We start from the raw sequence: 17,516 nt of genomic DNA, 5'->3' as shown, positions 1-17,516 counted from the left end.
CCCGAGTACTCTCATTGAAATGAATGCTCTCATTGAAATGAATGTAGAGCATGCAGACTACCAGTAGACAACCCTGGCTCCTCACTGAGCGCTGGAACCCGTCCCGATGTCTGCTGAGGACTCCAGTGGTTGGACCCCCTGTGATAAACTACTTATCCCCAATCCTTTGGATAGGGGATAAATTAGTTTCAGCCGGTCCATTTTATGTAGCAGCTTCAATTTAGTGCTTTATTTAACCCCTTAAGGACTCAGCCTGTTTCACCTTAAGGACCAGAGCATTTTTTGCACATCTGACCACTCCCATTTTAAGCATTAATAACTCTGGGATGCTTTTACTTTTAATTCTGATTTAGAGAATGTTTTTTCGTGACATATTCTACTTTATGTTAGTGGTAAATTTACATCGATACTTGCATCATTTCTTGGTAAAAAAAGATTAGAAAATTTGATGGAAAATTTGAATTTGAATTTTTTTTTTACTTTGAAACTCTCTGATTCACATATACAATATGTCTAGTTTATGTTTGCATCATGAAGTTGAAATTTTTTTTACTTTTGGAAGACATCAGAGGGCATTAAAGTTCCGCAGCAATTTTCCAATTTTTCAAAGAATTTTCAGGGACCAGTTCAGTTTTGAAGTGGATTTGAGGGGCCTCCATATTAAAAATACCCCATAAATGACCCCATTATAAAAACTGCACCCCTAAAAAGTATTCAAAATGACATTCAGAAAGTGTGTTAACCCTTTAGATGTTTCACTGGAAAAGCAGCAATGTGAAGGAGAAAATTCTAAATCTTCATTTTTTTTTTTTACACTCTTATGTTCTTGTAGACCCAATTTTTTTTATTTTTACAAGGGGTAAAAGGAGAAATCACCCTAAAATTTGTAACCCAATTTCTCTTGAGTAAGGAAATACCCTTACCCTTACTTTGTACTAGAGGGCTCAGAAGCGAAGAAGCAACAATGAGATTTTGAAGAGTGAGTTTTTCTGAAACAGTTTTTCACTAAAATGCATAGTTTTCCCCCAAAATGTTTACATTTTTACAAGAGGTAATAGGAAGAAATGTACCCCCCCCAATTTGTAACCCCATCTCTTCCGAGTATGGATGTCCCATGTGTGGACATCAAGTGCTCTGCGGGTACACTACAATGCTCAGAAGAGAAGGAGTCACATTTGTCTTTTGGAAAGTAAGTTTTGCTGAAATGGTGTTTGGGGGGCATGTCGCATTTAGGAAGCCCCTATGGTGCCAGAACAGAGAAAAAATGTAAAAAAAAAAAAACACATGGCATACTATTTTGGAAACTACACCCCTCAAGGAACATAACAAGGGGTACAGTGAGCCTTTACACCCCACAGATGTTTGATGATTTTTTGTGGATGTGTAAATTGTTCACTAAAATGCTGATTTTAACCCAAATTAAAAATTTTTACAAGGGGCAAAAGGAGAAAATGCCCCCCTAAAATTTGTAACCCCAACTCTTCTGAGTATGGAAATATCCCATTTGTGGACGTCAAGTGCACTGCGGGAACACTACAATGCTCAGAAGAGAAGGTGCAAGAACAGCAAAAAAAAAAACACATGGCACACTATTTAGGAAACAACACCTCTCAAGGAATGTAACAAGGGGTACAGTGAGCCTTTACACCCCACAGGTGTTTGACAAATTTCCGGTAAATTTGGACGTGAAAATGAAAAATTAGATTTTTTTTTCACCAAAATGCTGGTGTTACCCCAAATTTTTTATTTTCACAAGAGGTAATAAGAGAAAAAGACTCCCAAAATTTTAACCCTGTTTCTTCTGAGTATGGAAATACCCCAAATGTGGAAGTAAAGTGCTCTGTGGGCGAAGTAAAAAATAATAATTTTAACGTCCAACTTTCACGAGAATTCTTATGGGGTGTTAAGGCTCACTATATCCCTTATTACGTTCAGTGCGGGGTGTAGTTTCGAAATTTGTGGCTCACTTTTTTTTTTGCATTTATGTCAGAACTGCTGTAACGATCAGCCACCCCTGTGCAAATCACCTCAAATGTACATGACTCTCTCACTCCTGAACCTTGTGCCTCCGCAGAGCATTTTACGTCCACATATGGGGTATTTCCGTACTCAGGAAAAAATTGCGTTACAAATTTTGGGGGTCTATTTTATCTTTTATTTCTTGTGAAAATGAAAAGTATGGGGCAACACCAGCATGTTAGTGTAAAATGTTTTATTTTTTTACAACAACATGCTGGAGTAGACCCCAACTTTACCTTTTCATAAGAGGTAAAGGGAGAAAAAGCCCCCCCAAAAATGTGTTAGGCAATTTCTCCCGAGTACAGAAATACCCCATATGTAGCCCTAAACTGTTGCCTTGAAATACGACAGGGATCCGAAGTGAGAGAGCGACATGCGCATTTGAGGCCTAAATTAGGGATTTGCAAAGGGACGGATCCGGATGCAAGAATTAGTCTTGTCTCCGATACCAAAATTACCCTACGGCAGTGTTTCCCAAACACTGTGCCTACAGGTATTGCAAAACTCCCAGCATGCCTGGACAGTCAATGGCTGTCCAGCAACACTGGGAGTTGTTGTTTTGCAAAAGCTGGAGGCACCGTTTTAGAAACCGTGCCATACCAGACTTTTCTTTTTTTTTTGGTGGGGGGGGGGGGGGGGGGGTTTAAATGTGTAGGGTTATGTGTATATGTAGTGTCTTCCTTTTTATTTTGTGTAGTATAGTGTTTTTAGGGTACGTTCACATGGGCGGGGGTCCACAGAGAGTTTCCCGCTGGGCGTTTGAGCTGCAGCGGAAAAAAATTGCCGCATCTCCCGCATCTCAAACTTGCAGCGAGAAACTCATTGTAAACCCCCGCCCGCTCGTGAATGTACCCTGGGGGAAAACCTCCAGCTGTTTCAAAACTATAACTCCTAGCATGCCCTTTGGCTGTCTGTGCATGCTAGGAGTTGTAGTTATGCAACAACTGGAGGCACACTGGTTGTAAAACACAGAGTTTGTTACGGTTACTTTGTTACTAGCTGTTGCAAAAGAACAACTCCCAGCATGTATGGACATCCAAAGGGCATGCTGGGAGTTGAAGTTTGCAACAGCTGGAGGCACACTGGTTGCAAATCATTGAGTTAGGTAACAAACTCTTAGTGTTTTGTAACCAGTGTGCCTTTAGCTGTTGCTAAAACTACAACTCTCAGCATGCAGTGACAGCTGAAGGGCAAGATGGGACTTGATGTGGTAGCTATGAAACAGCTGGAGGCATACTACTACAACTTCCAGCATGTCCTTTGGCTGTACGTGCATGCTGGGGGTTGTAGTTATGCAACAGCTGGAGGCACACTGGTTGCAAAACACAGAGTTTGTTACTTAACTCGGTGTTTCCCAACCTCCAGCTGTTGCAAAACTACAACTACCAGCGTGCATGGTCTGTCAGGGCATGCTGGGAGTTATAGTTTTGCAACATCTGTAGGGCTACAGCTTGGGCACCACTGTATAGTGGTCTCCAAACTGTGGCCCTCCAGATGTTGCAAAACTACAACTCCAAGTAGAAGGCAGCAGTGAAGATCACTTACCACTGATCTTCACTGCTGCCTTCACCGCTGCTCCGCCGCCTCCTTACTGCCGCCGATCCCGCCGCCACGATACGCGCAGCCATCTCCCCCCCCCTCTGGCCGACATCAACTGTAACACACCCCCATCCCCCCCCCCCCCGCCCCCCCAACTGCCATTGGTTGGTTAGTCCTAACCGACCAATGGCAGGGGATAGGAGAAGGTGGCACCCTTGCCACCTCGCTCCTTTCCTTCAGGATGATCGGGGATGTGTGACATCTCCGATCATCCCTATTTTCCGGGCTATAGGGTCAACAGAGACCTGATAAGCCTGGAATCGCATATCTGAATTGATGGGCGATTGGTGGTGGTCGCAGACATGATTTCAGCAGGTATCCCGGTCTCCGCCCGGTGAGCGTCGGGGACCGGAAATACTCAGGGCATTCAGGTACGCCCTGCGTCCTTAAGGGGTTAATATTTCCTTTCAGCCCTATATAGCCCCCTCTTGTAGGGAAAGTTCAGGGACCTAGCCCACAGGCTTGCTGACCACTTCCTCTCTGATGTGCCATCTTAGTTATTGTGGCTGTGTGATTAGTCCAGGGCTAATTTGTTAACTGTCTACCCTCAGGGCCCATACACACTACGACACGCACCATTCCCATTGACAGCAATGCAGTTCTGTGCAGTATTTTGCCGAAAGATGCCCATTCTTTCGCTAAAAAAAAAAAAAAGTTCCAGCCAGAGGTGATAAAATTCTTCAGTTTGTACAAACGAGGATAAGAACCACATGCTGATGGTAACTGCAGATAAAAGGCACGCCGGGGATCACACTTCTTTTCCCTTTCATGGCATTGATGTGGTCAATAGATCGCTGCGAGGAGGTGATTGGCTGAGCGGTGTTTTGGATTTACACCTTGCAATCCTCTCAGCCAAGTGGCCTCAATTACAGGTCAGATATTAGTTTGCATTATAGATTATCATAATGATGTGGAGTCCCATTTGTATTGCGCTTCTGTTTGCACCATCAACTTGTTTTGCTTTAGTTTGGGTTAACGCTATTCTTGCTTTATTCACATTATGTGTTTTTAACGCTGTTATATTTGTGATGGTCTTTCTTCTTGGTGGGTGGAGTAGAGGTGTGTAGACACTTTTTTCTCCACCCTCTTCTTTTCCAACTGGAAATTATCAAAAAAAAAAGCCTAGACTTACCTGTGTTCATGCTTAGATGAAGGGTCACATAACTTGAAATGCATCCATGATCTAATTTCCATGCTCTATTGCATGCCTTTTATCTGCTGTTACCACTTGCATGTGGTTCTTATCCTGATTTGAATAACCTGAGGACTTATCACTGCTGGCTGGAACCTGCCTTGTTTTCTATTGCTATGTTGAAAAATGCAGCCATGCAGAGGAGTCTTGTGAGCAGCCCGTTTACATGCTCATTCTTTCGTCAGAGTTCAGAATGTAAATTTCCACAGTGCAAATTCAACAGTGTGCCCAGTGCAACAGAATCACACTAGAGACAATGGAAGGCTGCTGCACCAGAATCTCAAACCAAGATTTCTCTGGGTGGAAACTCAGTACTGAGCCATACAGGCTCTGTCGGATTGCACATGTACAGAGATATTCTCCTCTAAATTCATGTCAGATTTATGCTAAATAAGAAGGGGCCACAACACTATTTTAATACTGCATCAATATTACTGTTTTATTTTCATCTGTTTTGTCTAACTATATGGCGATTTAGTTAGAGATGTGATACGAGAGGGGAGGAGATGAGAAGTATTATCCAATTGGTAACACGAGTATGTGGATGATGTGGGTCGGACAGGGCACTGGAACTGGACTTGAGAAATGTATAGGGGAGGGGGGAAGAGGGAAAAAAGGACACATTTTTCTGTAATGCTGATGAGCATGTAAAGAAAAACGGAAATGTAATTTTATAGAGAATGCATAATTATTGTTATTGAAAAGGGGAAAATAAATGTTTAAAAAAAAAAAAAAAAAAAAAAAAAGGCTGTATCATGGCTGCAACTTCAGGCCAACTGCAGGTCTGCTGATCTGCAAGTGACATATTGCCCCGCTACCAGTAATCTGCTGTGATGGGGAGCAGAAATCCTAACCCAACTGTCCACTGAGCTGAGTAAACATGTCTACCATAGATATAGACCACACTATTAGGGGGAGATTTATCAAAACCTGTGCAAAGGAAATGTTGCCCAGTTGCCCATAGCAACCAATCAGATCGCTTCTTTCATTTTGCAGAGGCCTTGTAAAAAATGAAAGAAGCTTTCGGATTGGTTGCTATGGGCAACTCAGCAACTTTTCTTCTGGACAGGTTTTGATAAATCTCCCCCTATGGCCATGAAACTAGAACTGAACTGCTGCTACTGCTTCCTGTTTTATGTTTATAATGGAAAATAATGAAAGTCAAGTAAACAGCAGTTGCCACTAAGAGAAGCTCACTGTATACAGATTTAGAGGCTTCTCAATATGTACATGTTTAAATCAACACTTGTATGAAGCTAATATTGTGAAATACAGTGCCCAAAATCTGTCCTGTTTTCTGATTAAATTGATTTGAAGTATTAAAGGGGTACTCCGGTGAAAAGCTTTTTTTTTTTTTTTAAATCAACTGGTGACAGAAAGTTAAACAGATTTGTAAATTACTTCTATTAAAAAATCTTAATCCTTCCTGTACTTATTAGCTGCTGAATACTACAGTGGAAATTATTTTCCGTTTGAAACACAGAGCTCTCTACTGACATCACGAGCACAGTGCTCTCTGCTGACATCTCTGTCCATTTTATTAACTGTCCAGAACAGCATATGTTTGCTATGGGGATTTCCTTTTACCCTGGACAGTTCCTAAAATGGACAGAGATGTCAGCAGAGAGCACTGTGCTCATGATGTCAGCAGACAGCTCTGTGTTTCAAACGGAAAAGAATTTCCACTGTAGTATTCAGCAGCTAATAAGTACAGGAAGGATTAAGATTTTTTAATAGAAGTAATTTACAAATCTGTTTAACTTTCTGTCACCAGTTGATAAAAAAATAATAATAAAGTTTTTCACCGGAGTACCACTTTAACCCCTTAAGGACCAAGGGCGTACAGGTACGCCCTTGGTCCTGCTCTCCTGATATAACGCGGGGTTACACAGTAACCCCGCGTCATATCGCGGCGGGCCCGGCGTCATAGTGAAGCCGGGACCCGCCTCTAATAGCGCGCAGTGCCGATCGCGGCACCGCGCGCTATTAACCCTTTAGCCGCGCGCTCAGAGCTGAGCCGCGCGGCTAAAAGTGAAACCGAAAGTGGCCGGCTAGCTCAGTCGGGCTGTTCGGGATAGCCGCGGCTAATCGCGGCATCCCGAACAGCTGACAGGACAGCGGGAGGGCCCCTACCTGCCTCCTCGCTGTCCGATCGCCGAATGACTGCTCAGTGCCTGAGATCCAGGCATGAGCAGTCATGCGGCAGAATCATCGATCACTGGTTTCTTATGAGAAACCAGTGATCAGCATAGAAGATCAGTGTGTGCAGCGTTATAGGTCCCTATGGGACCTATAACACTGCAAAAAAAAAGTGAAAAAAAAAAGTGAATAAATATCATTTAACTCCTCCCCTATTAAAAGTTTGAATCACCCCCCTTTTCCAATAAAAAAAAAAACACAGTGTAAATAAAAAGAAAAATGAACATATATGGTATCACCGCGTGCGGAAATGTCCGAATTATAAAAATATATCATTAATTAAACCGCTCGGTCAATGGCGTGCGCGCAAAAAAATTCCAAAGTCCAAAATAGTGCTTTTTTGGTCACTTTTTATATCATTTAAAAATGAATAAAAAGCGATCAATAAGTCCTATCAATGCAAAAATTGTACCGTTAAAAACTTCAGATCACGGCGCAAAAAATGAGCCCTCATACCGCCCCATACACGGAAAAATAAAAAAGTTATAGGGGTCAGAAGATGACAATTTTAAACGTATTAATTTTCCTGCATGTAGTTATGATTTTTTCCAGAAGTCTTAAAAAATCAAATCTATATAAGTAGGGTATCATTTTAATCCTATGGACCTACAGAATAAAGATAAGGTGTCATTTTTACCGAAAAATGTACTACGTAGAAACGGAAGCCCCCAAAAGTTACAAAACTGCATTTTTTTTCAATTTTGTCGCACAATGATTTTTTTTTCCGTTTCACCGTAGATTTTTGGGCAAAATGACTGACGTCATTACAAATTAGAATTGGTGGCGCAAAAAATAAGCCATCATATGGATTTTTAGGTGCAAAATTGAAAGAGTTATGATTTTTTAAAGGCAAGGAGCAAAAAACCAAAATGCAAAAACGGAAAAAACCCCGGTCCTTAAGGGGTTAAGTCACAGATGGCTAAAACTGGGCCTAAATAAGGCAACTTTACTTTTGTTGGAAATTCATAAAATATGTTATCAGCTTTTAAAAGAGCAATGCAGATTCACACATCCTAAAATATTTCACCATAAAATATCCAATTTAATAGAAAACTGCTTCCTTGAAGCAACAAAAAACAGATAACCTTTGAAAGGTAGGTTTCAATGTAATGTGGTCGAAAAGTGCAGTTTTTTCTTTTAGAGGAAAAAAAAGAAAAAAAGAAAAAAAGAAAAAAGGAATCCACTCAGCTTCGTAAGCTAGAAGACATAAAGAATATTTAATAGTTTCTTTCTCCAGACCAATGGGCTCTACAGCGCCGATGCCCATATTATTTCCCACTTCAATTGTTTATATAGTAAAAAGATATAAAAAGAAACAGTAGTATAGTATTCTACATTGGTGGAATGTAACATTTATGGCTCATGCTTTGCTGTGACATTTCACTTACTAAAGTATTAGTTAAGCCCTGAGCAGTCCGTTAAGGAGCAGAAAGAAACGTGCTCCATTTTTGCAATCCAAGAAGCATGCTTTTAAATGGGCAGTGAAGCAAACCCTTGAAACCCTGATACCTTTAGTTCTTTTAGCCCCTGCATGTATCTCCCTTCTACATCTTGAATCTGGTCCTTAAGATCATAGATATCCTGTAGAAGGCAATGAACCATACTATCAAATTGCAAAAAGTTAATATAGAACAAATAAAACTGCTGTGGAAAGCAATAACGAATTAAATAAAGTGACTGTACAAACAAGAGGCTCAAAATGATCACAAATCATATAATTAAAAAAACTAAATTCTTGAATCGGATTACATTTACTCTTTTCAATGTTCATCTTGGATTGTTACCAACAGCGATGAATCATTGATTAAGATTAGATAAACCCTAAATTGACAGTAAACAAGGAATATATCAAGAATTGTGTGCTCTATAACACCAAATGTTTTATACTTAGTTCTCACCTATTTTACAACCTACCCAACCAAACTATGGCTAAGTCAACACAAAATATTAAAAAGTCAACAAGCAATACTTGTGCTTTCTAGGAATATGGCCATTCCGGAAAAAAAAAAAAAAAAAAAAAAAAAAAGGTTATTTAAAAATGATGTACTGTATCTATTCAAAGCTTCTTCCAAGGTGTGAGGTATACCTGGAATACTCCTGTACAGATAGATCAGGAAGGTGCATGCTCTTTAAATCCTTACCCGTAATTCACTTAGAGAAGCATCTGGATCTATTAAACTACTAGCATCTCCACTGCCTCTTCGAGACGATGACCCACTCAGAGGTGTAAAGGTTCCAGGAAGCCCAGAGGTTGCATTACGAGACGATGGCTTCAAAAACAAAAGAAATAGATATGTAGGTAAACTCTGAACATTTCAAGAGGCACTGTCATTGTTAAAAACTTTTCATATATTGCAGGACTCATTATATTATCACATTTCACAATATACACCTGTTAAAAAAAAAATTTACATTTTCACCTGAAATTCAAGCTCAAAATAGCCACCACTAGGGGTCACCTGTCTTTTAGCCAGACAGACTAGTCTAGATTTTACAGCATACTGGATACCGGCCGTAAAGCATGCTGGGAGCTGTAGTTTTAAAACAGCTGGAGGCAACACTGCTCTAACACAGTTATTTACAAACATTGCAGCTTCAGTTGCTACTAAACTACAACTCCCAGCATGCTGAAATGGTCAAAGCTTTCTCGGACTCCTGAATGACAAAGAAATTGATCAGACATTCAGGAGTCTGTGAAAGATGAATGACACACATAGTGACAGCTATGCTGATTAGCATCCAGCTTTACTAGGAGAAGATAAAACAGATAGAACATGTATTCATAAAAATGCTGTACTTTTATCTAAAAAATCCTTGCACTAATTTTATAAAGATCTATTCTTATATTTATACATTTTATCCTGTTATGAATTCACCATAATGTCTTCTGATTACTGCAGGCAAGCTCCAAGCATCTTCCTTTGTGTAACATGTACAGCATGAAACCAGAGAGGAAAGGGTTACAGAGTAGCGAGTACTGATTGGCTGACTGCCCAGGCTTGCTCCTGTGAGGGAGACAGACTGACACGCCCCCTCCAGCCTGCACAATGAAAAAGTAACTCACCAGCAGATTAATGCCTATATCTCTGGATATATAGGTCCGAGACACATAAAAATTATATGCACATGATCAGGATTGGGTCCTGAGTAACATATCACTTTTTATTTTTTTGCACTATGACAGGTACGCTTTAATGCAGGATTCCTTTAGACAAAACAAGTGTGTCACATAAAAACAGTAACAAAAAAACCAGACCCTTCTACTGCCACTTCTGTCCACGTCAGGAATTGTCCAGAGAATGAGAAAATCTCCATAGCAAACCTCCCAGCTCTGGACTGTTCCTAACATGGAGAAGGGGGGTAGCAGAGAGCATTGTGGTCAGGCTGGAAACTACTCAACATTCTCTGTAGTATACAGCAGCTGATAAGTACTAGAAGATTAGATTTAGATTATTTTTATAGAAGTAATGTACAAATATGTTTAACTTTCTGGCACCGGTTGATTTAAAAACATATTTTTTCTGCTGGAGTACCCCTTTAAACCCTTAACCCCTTAAGAACTGAGCCCTTTTTCACCTTAAGGACTCTGCCATTTTGTGCAATTCTGACCACCGTCACTTTAAACATTAATAACTCTGGAATGCTTTTAGTTATCATTCTGATTCCGAGACTGTTTTTTCATGACATATTATACTTTAACATAGTGGTAAAATTTTGTGGTAACTTGCATCCTTTCTTGGTGAAAAATCCCAAAATTTGATGAAAAATTTGAAAATTTAGCATTTTTCTAACTTTGAAGCTGTCTGCTTGTAAGGAAAATGGATATTCCAACTAATTTTTTTTTAAATTTACATATACAATATGTCTACTTGCATATGTTTGCATCATGAAATTGACGTGTTTTTACTTTTGGAAGACACCAGAGGGCTTCAAAGTGCAGCAGCAATTTTCCAATTTTTCACAACATTTTGAAACTCTCTTTTTTTCAGGGACCAGTTCAGTTTTGAAGTTGATTTGAAGGGTCTTCATATTAGAAATATCCCATAAATTACCCAATTATAAAAACTGCACCCCTCAAAGTATTCAAAATGACATTCAGTCAGTGTTTTAACCCTTTAGGTGTTTCACAGGAATAGCAGCAAAGTGAAAGAAAAAATTCACAATCTTAATTTTTTACACTCGCATGTTCTTGTAGACCCAATTTTTGCAAGGGGTAAAAAGGAGAAAATTTTTACTTGTATTTGAAACCCAATTTCTCTCGAGTAAGCACATACCTCATATGTCTATGTTAATTGTTCGGCGGGGGCAGTAGAGGGCTCAGAAGGGAAGGAGCGACAAATGGTTTTTGGGGGGCATGTCACCTTTAGGAAGCCCCTATGGTGCCAGAACAGCAACAAAAAAAAAAAACACATGGCATACCATTTTGGAAACTAGACCCCTCGGGGAACATAACAAGGGGTAAAGTGAACCTTAATACCCCACAGGTGATTCACGACTTTTGCATATGTAAAAGAAAAAAAAAAAATTTTTTCCCCTAAAATGCTTGGTTTCCCAAAAGTTTTAAATTTTTAAAAAGGGTAATAGCAGAAATAACCCCCCAAAATTTGAAGCCCAATTTCTCCCGATTCAGAAAACACCCCATATGGGGGTGAAAAGTGCTCTGCTGGCGCACTACAGGTCTCAGAAGAGAAGGAGTCACATTTGTCTTTTTGAAAGCAAATTTTGCTCTGGGGGCATGCCGCATTTCGGAAGCCCCTATGGTGCAAAAACAGCAAAAAAAACAAACAAACCACATGGCATACTATTTTGGAAACTAGACCCCTCGGGGAACGTAACAAGGGGTTAAGTGAACCTTAATACCCCACAGGTGTTTCACGATTTTTTTATTTTTTTACCTAAAATGCTTGTTTTCCCAAAAATTTTACATTTTTAAAAAGGGTAAAAGCAGAAAATACCCCCCAAAATTTGTAACACAATTTCTCCCGAGTACGGCGATACCCCATATGTGACCCTAAACTGTTGCCTTGAAATACGACAAGGCCAAAATTAGGGACTTTCATAGGGGTGGACATTGGGGAATTCTATGCCAGTGATTCCCAAACAGGGTGCCTCCAGCTGTTGTAAAACTCCCAGCATGCCTGGACAGTCAGTGGCTATCTGGGAGTAGTTGTTTTGCAACAGCTGGAGGCTCCGTTTTGGAAATAGGCGTACCAGACGTTTTTCATTTTTATTGGGGAGGGGGGCTGTGTAGGGGTATGTGTATATGTAGTGTTTTTTACTTTTTATTTTATTTTGTGTTAGGTTACTGTAGTGTTTTTAGGGTACAGTCGCACGGGCGGGGGTTCACAGTAGTTTCTCGCTGGCAGTTTGAGCTGCGGCAGAATATTTGCCGCAGCTCAAACTTGCAGCCGGATGCTTACTGTAAACCTCCGCCCATGTGAGTGTACCCTGTACATTCACATTGGGGGGGGGGGGGGGGGGGGGAGGGAGGGAATACCTTCAGCTGTTGCAAAACTACAACTCCCAGCATGTACGGTCTATCAGTGCGTGCTGGGAGTTGTAGTCTTTCAACAGCTGGATGCACACTGGTTGTGAAACACCGAGTTTGGTAACAAACTCAGTGTTTTGCAACCAGTGTGCCTTCAGCTGTTGCAAAAGCTACAACCCCCTGCATATACGGACAGCGGAAGGGCATGCTGGGTCTTGTAGTTATGCAACAGCTGGAGGCATACTACTTTGGCTGGGGATGCTGGGGATTGTAGTTATGCAACAGCTGGAGACACACTGGTTTGCTACTTAACTCAGTGTGCCTTCAGCTGTTGCAAAACTACAACTCTCAGCAGTCACCGACAGCCAACGGGCATGCTGGGAGTTGTAGTTATGCAACCAGCAGATGCACCACTACAACTCCCAGCATGCACTTTAGCTGATTGTGCAAGCTGGGAGTTGTAGTTATACAACAGCTGAAGGTACACTTTTCCATAGAAAAAATGTGCCTCCAGCTGTTGCAAAACTATAAGTCCCAGCATGCCCATAAGGGAATGCTGGGAGTTGTGGGGGTCTGCCTCCTGCTGTTGCATAACTACAACTCCCAGCATGCCCTTTTTGCATGCTAGGAGCTGTTGCTAAGCAACAGCAGGAGGCTGTCACTCACCACCAACGATCCACGCTGCAGGTCAGTCCCTCGTCGTCGCCGCCACCGCTCCTGGGGCCCCGATCCCAACATTGACGCCGGGGATCGGGGTCCCCAGCACCCGGGGCCTTCTTCCCGCACCCGCTCACGTCCTCCGGAAGAGGGGGGAGCGGGTTGCGGGAGTGACACCCGCAGCAGGCGCCCTGATTGGTCGGCCGGGAAATCGGCCGACGAATCAGGACGATCGTGAGGTGGCACCAGTGCCACCTCACCGCTGCTGGCTATGGCTGTTTGGGGCCGTCAGAGACAGCCCCGAAAAGCCTGTAATTCCGGGTCACTGGAGACCAGATTGACCCGGAATCTGCCGCAGATCGCTGGACTGAATTGTCCAGCGATCTGCGACCATCACCGACATGGTGGGTCATCATGACCCCCCTGGGCGATATGCCGCGATGCCTGTTGAATGATTTCAGCAGGCATCGGGCACCGGCTCCCCTCCGGCTTGCGGCGAGGGGCCAGGATTTGACAGGACGTACTCAAACTTCCTGAGTCCTTAAGGACTCGGAAAAGGGGCCGTTTGAGTACGTCATGCGTCCTTAAGGGGTTAAGGACTCAGCCCATTTTGGCCTTAAAGGAGATATCCAGTGGTGACTCATTGGTGAACAACTTATCTCCTGTCCTAAGGATAGGGGATAAGTTGCAGATCGCGGGGGGTCCGAACGCTGGGGCCCCCCGCGATCTCCTGTACGGAGCCCCGACAGCCCGCGGGAAGGGGGCGTGTCGACCTCCGCACGAAGCGGCAGCCGACACGCCCACTCAATACAACTCTATGGCAGAGCCAAAGCGCTGCCTTCGGCAATCTCCAGCTCTGCCATAGAGATGTATTGAGGGGGCGTGTCGGCCGTCGCTTCATGCGGGGGTTGACACCCGCTATCTGGCCGGAGAGCCAGGCCCCCGTACAGAGAGATCGCAGGGGGCCCCAGCGGTCGGACCCCACGCGATCTCAAACTTATCCCCTATCCTTAGGATAGGGGATACGTTTTTCACCACTGGACTACCCCTTTAAGAAATTGGATAAAGTGAGGTCAGCACTGTGGACTGCGGTGTCCATGGATAAAATAACTGTAGAATAGGTGAAAGAATCCTGGCACTCAAGTTCTTGTGAAGCAATTTGTCCTTTTATTTCTGCATTAAGACATGTACAAACCATGTAGATGCCTTAATGCTGAAATAAAAGGACAAATTGTTTCATAAGAATTTGAGTGCCGGGATTCTTTCACCTATTCTACATTTTGGCCTTAAAGGGGTATTCCAGGCCAAGACTTTTTTTTATATATCAACTGGCTCCGGAAAGTTAAACAGATTTGTAAATTACTTCTATTAAAAAATCTTAATCCTTCCAATAGTTATTAGCTTCTGAAGTTGAATTGTTGTTTTCTGTCTAACTGCTCTCTGATGAGTCACATCCAGGGAGCTGTGCAGTTCCTATGGGGATATTCTCCCATCATGCACAGCTCCCGGGACGTGACATCATCATTGAGCAGTTAGACAGAAAACTTCAGAAGCTAATAACTATTGGAAGGATTAAGATTTTTTAATAGAAGTAATTTACAAATCTGTTTAACTTTCCGGAACCAGTGGATATATATTTTATATATATATATAGAAAAAACTATAATGATCCAAAGGATGTAGGTCTCCCAACTCGTATAAATATATCAAAAATGAAAAAAATAGGGAACCTTTAAAATGTTAATATTTATTGTATCCATTAAAATATGAAAAAAACTTTTTGGAAAAAATCACACCACGTGAAAAAACTAAGAATGTATTGCCACCGCCATATGTTGGTATCTTTCTTGGTGCTCACCTCTCCACATTAATTCATACAGATGAGAGCCCCAACATTGTATTCTTATATTCTTATATTAACGCCACAGTCTTTTGATCACTGTTCACACTTCTAGTAACGACACAGTCTTTTGATCACTATTCACACTTCTAGTAATGACACAGTCTTTTGATCACTATTCACACTTGGTTTTTAGAGCCAAGCGAAAATAATCATGCAAATTTCGCAATTGGAATCCATAAAACTGTTAGTAATTTACTGCATCCAGTGCCATATACTTTAGATCACTGTTCACACTTCTAGTAACGCCACAGTCTTTTGATCACTGTTCACACTTGGTTTGTAGAGCCAAGAGAAAATATTCATGCAAATTCCGCACTTTGAATCCAAAAAACTGTTAGTAATTTACTGCATCCAGTGCTATATATTTTAGATCACTGATCACACTTCTAGTAACGCCACAGTCTTTTAGTAACGACACAGTCTTTTGATCACTATTCACACTTGGTTAGAGCCAAGAGAAAATAATCATGCAAATTCCGCAATTTGAATCCGTAAAGCTGTTAGTGATTTACTGCATCCAGTGCCATATGTTTGAAATGGATGATTTACTACATGCACTGTTCCTTTTGATGTTATGGGAACACGCTTCAGTGATTGTCCGTAATATTTATTATATATGAATGTCTGCGTTTTTAACTAACAGTTTTTTGGATTCAAAGTGCGGAATTTGCATGAATATTTTCTCTTGGCTCTACAAACCAAGTGTGAACAGTGATCAAAAGACTGTGGCGTTACTAGAAGTGTGAACAGTGATCTAAAGTATATGGCACTGGATGCAGTAAATTACTAACAGTTTAATGGATTCCAATTGCGAAAATTGCATGATTATTTTCGCTTGGCTCTAAAAACCAAGTGTGTATAGTGATCAAAAGACTGTGTCGTTACTAGAAGTGTGAACAGTGATCAAAAGACTGTGGCGTTAATATAAGAATATAAGAATACAATGTTGGGGCTCTCATCTGTATGAATTAATGTGGAGAGGTGAGCACCAAGAAAGATACCAACATATGGCGGTGGCAATACATTCTTAGTTTTTTCACGTGGTGTGATTTTTTCCAAAAAGTTTTTTTCATATTTTAATGGATACAATAAATATTAACATTTTAAAGGTTCCCTATTTTTTTCATTTTTGATATATATATATATATATATATATATATATATATATATGTATATATATGAAAAAAGGTTTAGCCTGGAATACCCCTTTAAGGACCCAGACAATTTTCGTTTTTGCCCTTTTGTTTTTTCCTGCTCTGCACCTTCAGACCCATATAAGGGCTTGTTTTTTGCATCACCAATCGTACTTTGTAATGACATCACTTATTTTATAACATATTCTGTGTGAAAAAAAAATATTTGTGGGGTGAAATAAATAAAAAACCAACGCCATTTTGGAACATTTGGGGGCTTCCGTTTCTACGCAGTACAGTTTTCGGTAAAAATTACACCTTATCTTTATTCTGTAGGTCCATACGATTACAAGGATACCCAATTTATGTATGTTTTGTTTTTCTACTTAAAAAAAAATATATAACTACATTCACCAAAATTAGTATGTTTAAAATTGTCATATGCTGACCCCTTTAACTTTTAAATTTTTCTGCATATGGGGCTATAAGAGGGCTCATCTTTTGCACCGTAGTCTGTAGTCTGTATTACCATTGGTACCATTTTTGTTTTGATGGGACTTTTTGATCGCTTTTATAAAAATGTTTATGTTATATGAAGTGACCAAAATGCAACTAACTAACCTTATACTTTAACAGTTCAGACATTTACACGGGGATACCACATATGTTTATTTTAAATGTAATCATTTTGTTTAAAAAAAAAAAAAGGGAAAAGGGGGGTTATTTCAAACTTTTATAAATTTTTTTTTTGGGGGGGGGGGGGGGGGGGGTTAGTCACATTTATAAAAAAAAAAGAAAATTTTAAACACTTTTTTTTTTAATAGTCTCCATAGGGAGCTATACCATGCAATCTTGCATACACCATTGTATACACTGTCTATGCTCTGCTGCTCCAGCCCACCATGGCTGGCTGCATGCATCAGATCACTGATAGGACGGCTATGAGGCAGGTCAGCTGATCGGGACATTGCAATTTAACAGTGATGGTCCCGATTAGCTTCGCTGACCGGTCTATTTCTTATCATTTGAGATGTCGCAATCAACTTTGGTTAAGGGGTTAATACTGGGCATGGGCCTGATCGTCGGTGTCTGGCATTAACCCTGGGTCCTGGCTGTTGATAGCGACCGGGACCCACGGAGAATGAAGCGTGCTCAACTACTAAGCGCGCTTGAAACCCCAGTAACGGGGCCAGGGAGTACAGGTACGTCCTACGTCCTTAAGTACCCGGATGCAAGGGCGTATTCATATGCCCTGAGTCCATAACCATACAGGACCCAGGGCGTATGGATACGCCTTATGTGTCTGGGTCTTAAGGACTCCGGGCG

The 17,516-nt window shown here is 41.2% G+C and overlaps 1 protein-coding gene across 13 annotated transcripts in view; it reads right to left on the bottom strand.

The window, feature by feature from the left end:
• The window catches only part of LRRFIP2 (LRR binding FLII interacting protein 2), a 162,744-nt gene that overhangs the window by 23,448 nt on the left and 121,780 nt on the right, over positions 1 to 17,516 (bottom strand). For 8 of the 13 annotated variants that reach the window (XM_056520354.1, XM_056520355.1, XM_056520365.1 and 5 more), the window contains 2 exons: positions 9,151 to 9,279; positions 8,519 to 8,590 (listed from right to left, as the gene is read on the bottom strand). In XM_056520354.1, coding sequence (XP_056376329.1) covers positions 8,519 to 8,590; positions 9,151 to 9,279 — 201 coding nt within the window. The remainder of the gene's footprint in view (positions 1 to 8,518; positions 8,591 to 9,150; positions 9,280 to 17,516) is intronic. The other 5 variants (XM_056520366.1, XM_056520364.1, XM_056520359.1 and 2 more) reach the window with 1 other exon arrangement.

This window comes from Hyla sarda, chromosome 5 (genome assembly GCF_029499605.1).
Source record: "Hyla sarda isolate aHylSar1 chromosome 5, aHylSar1.hap1, whole genome shotgun sequence".
In the NCBI taxonomy this organism is placed as follows: domain Eukaryota; kingdom Metazoa; phylum Chordata; class Amphibia; order Anura; family Hylidae; genus Hyla; species Hyla sarda.
This window is presented reverse-complemented; position numbering and strand designations above follow the sequence as displayed.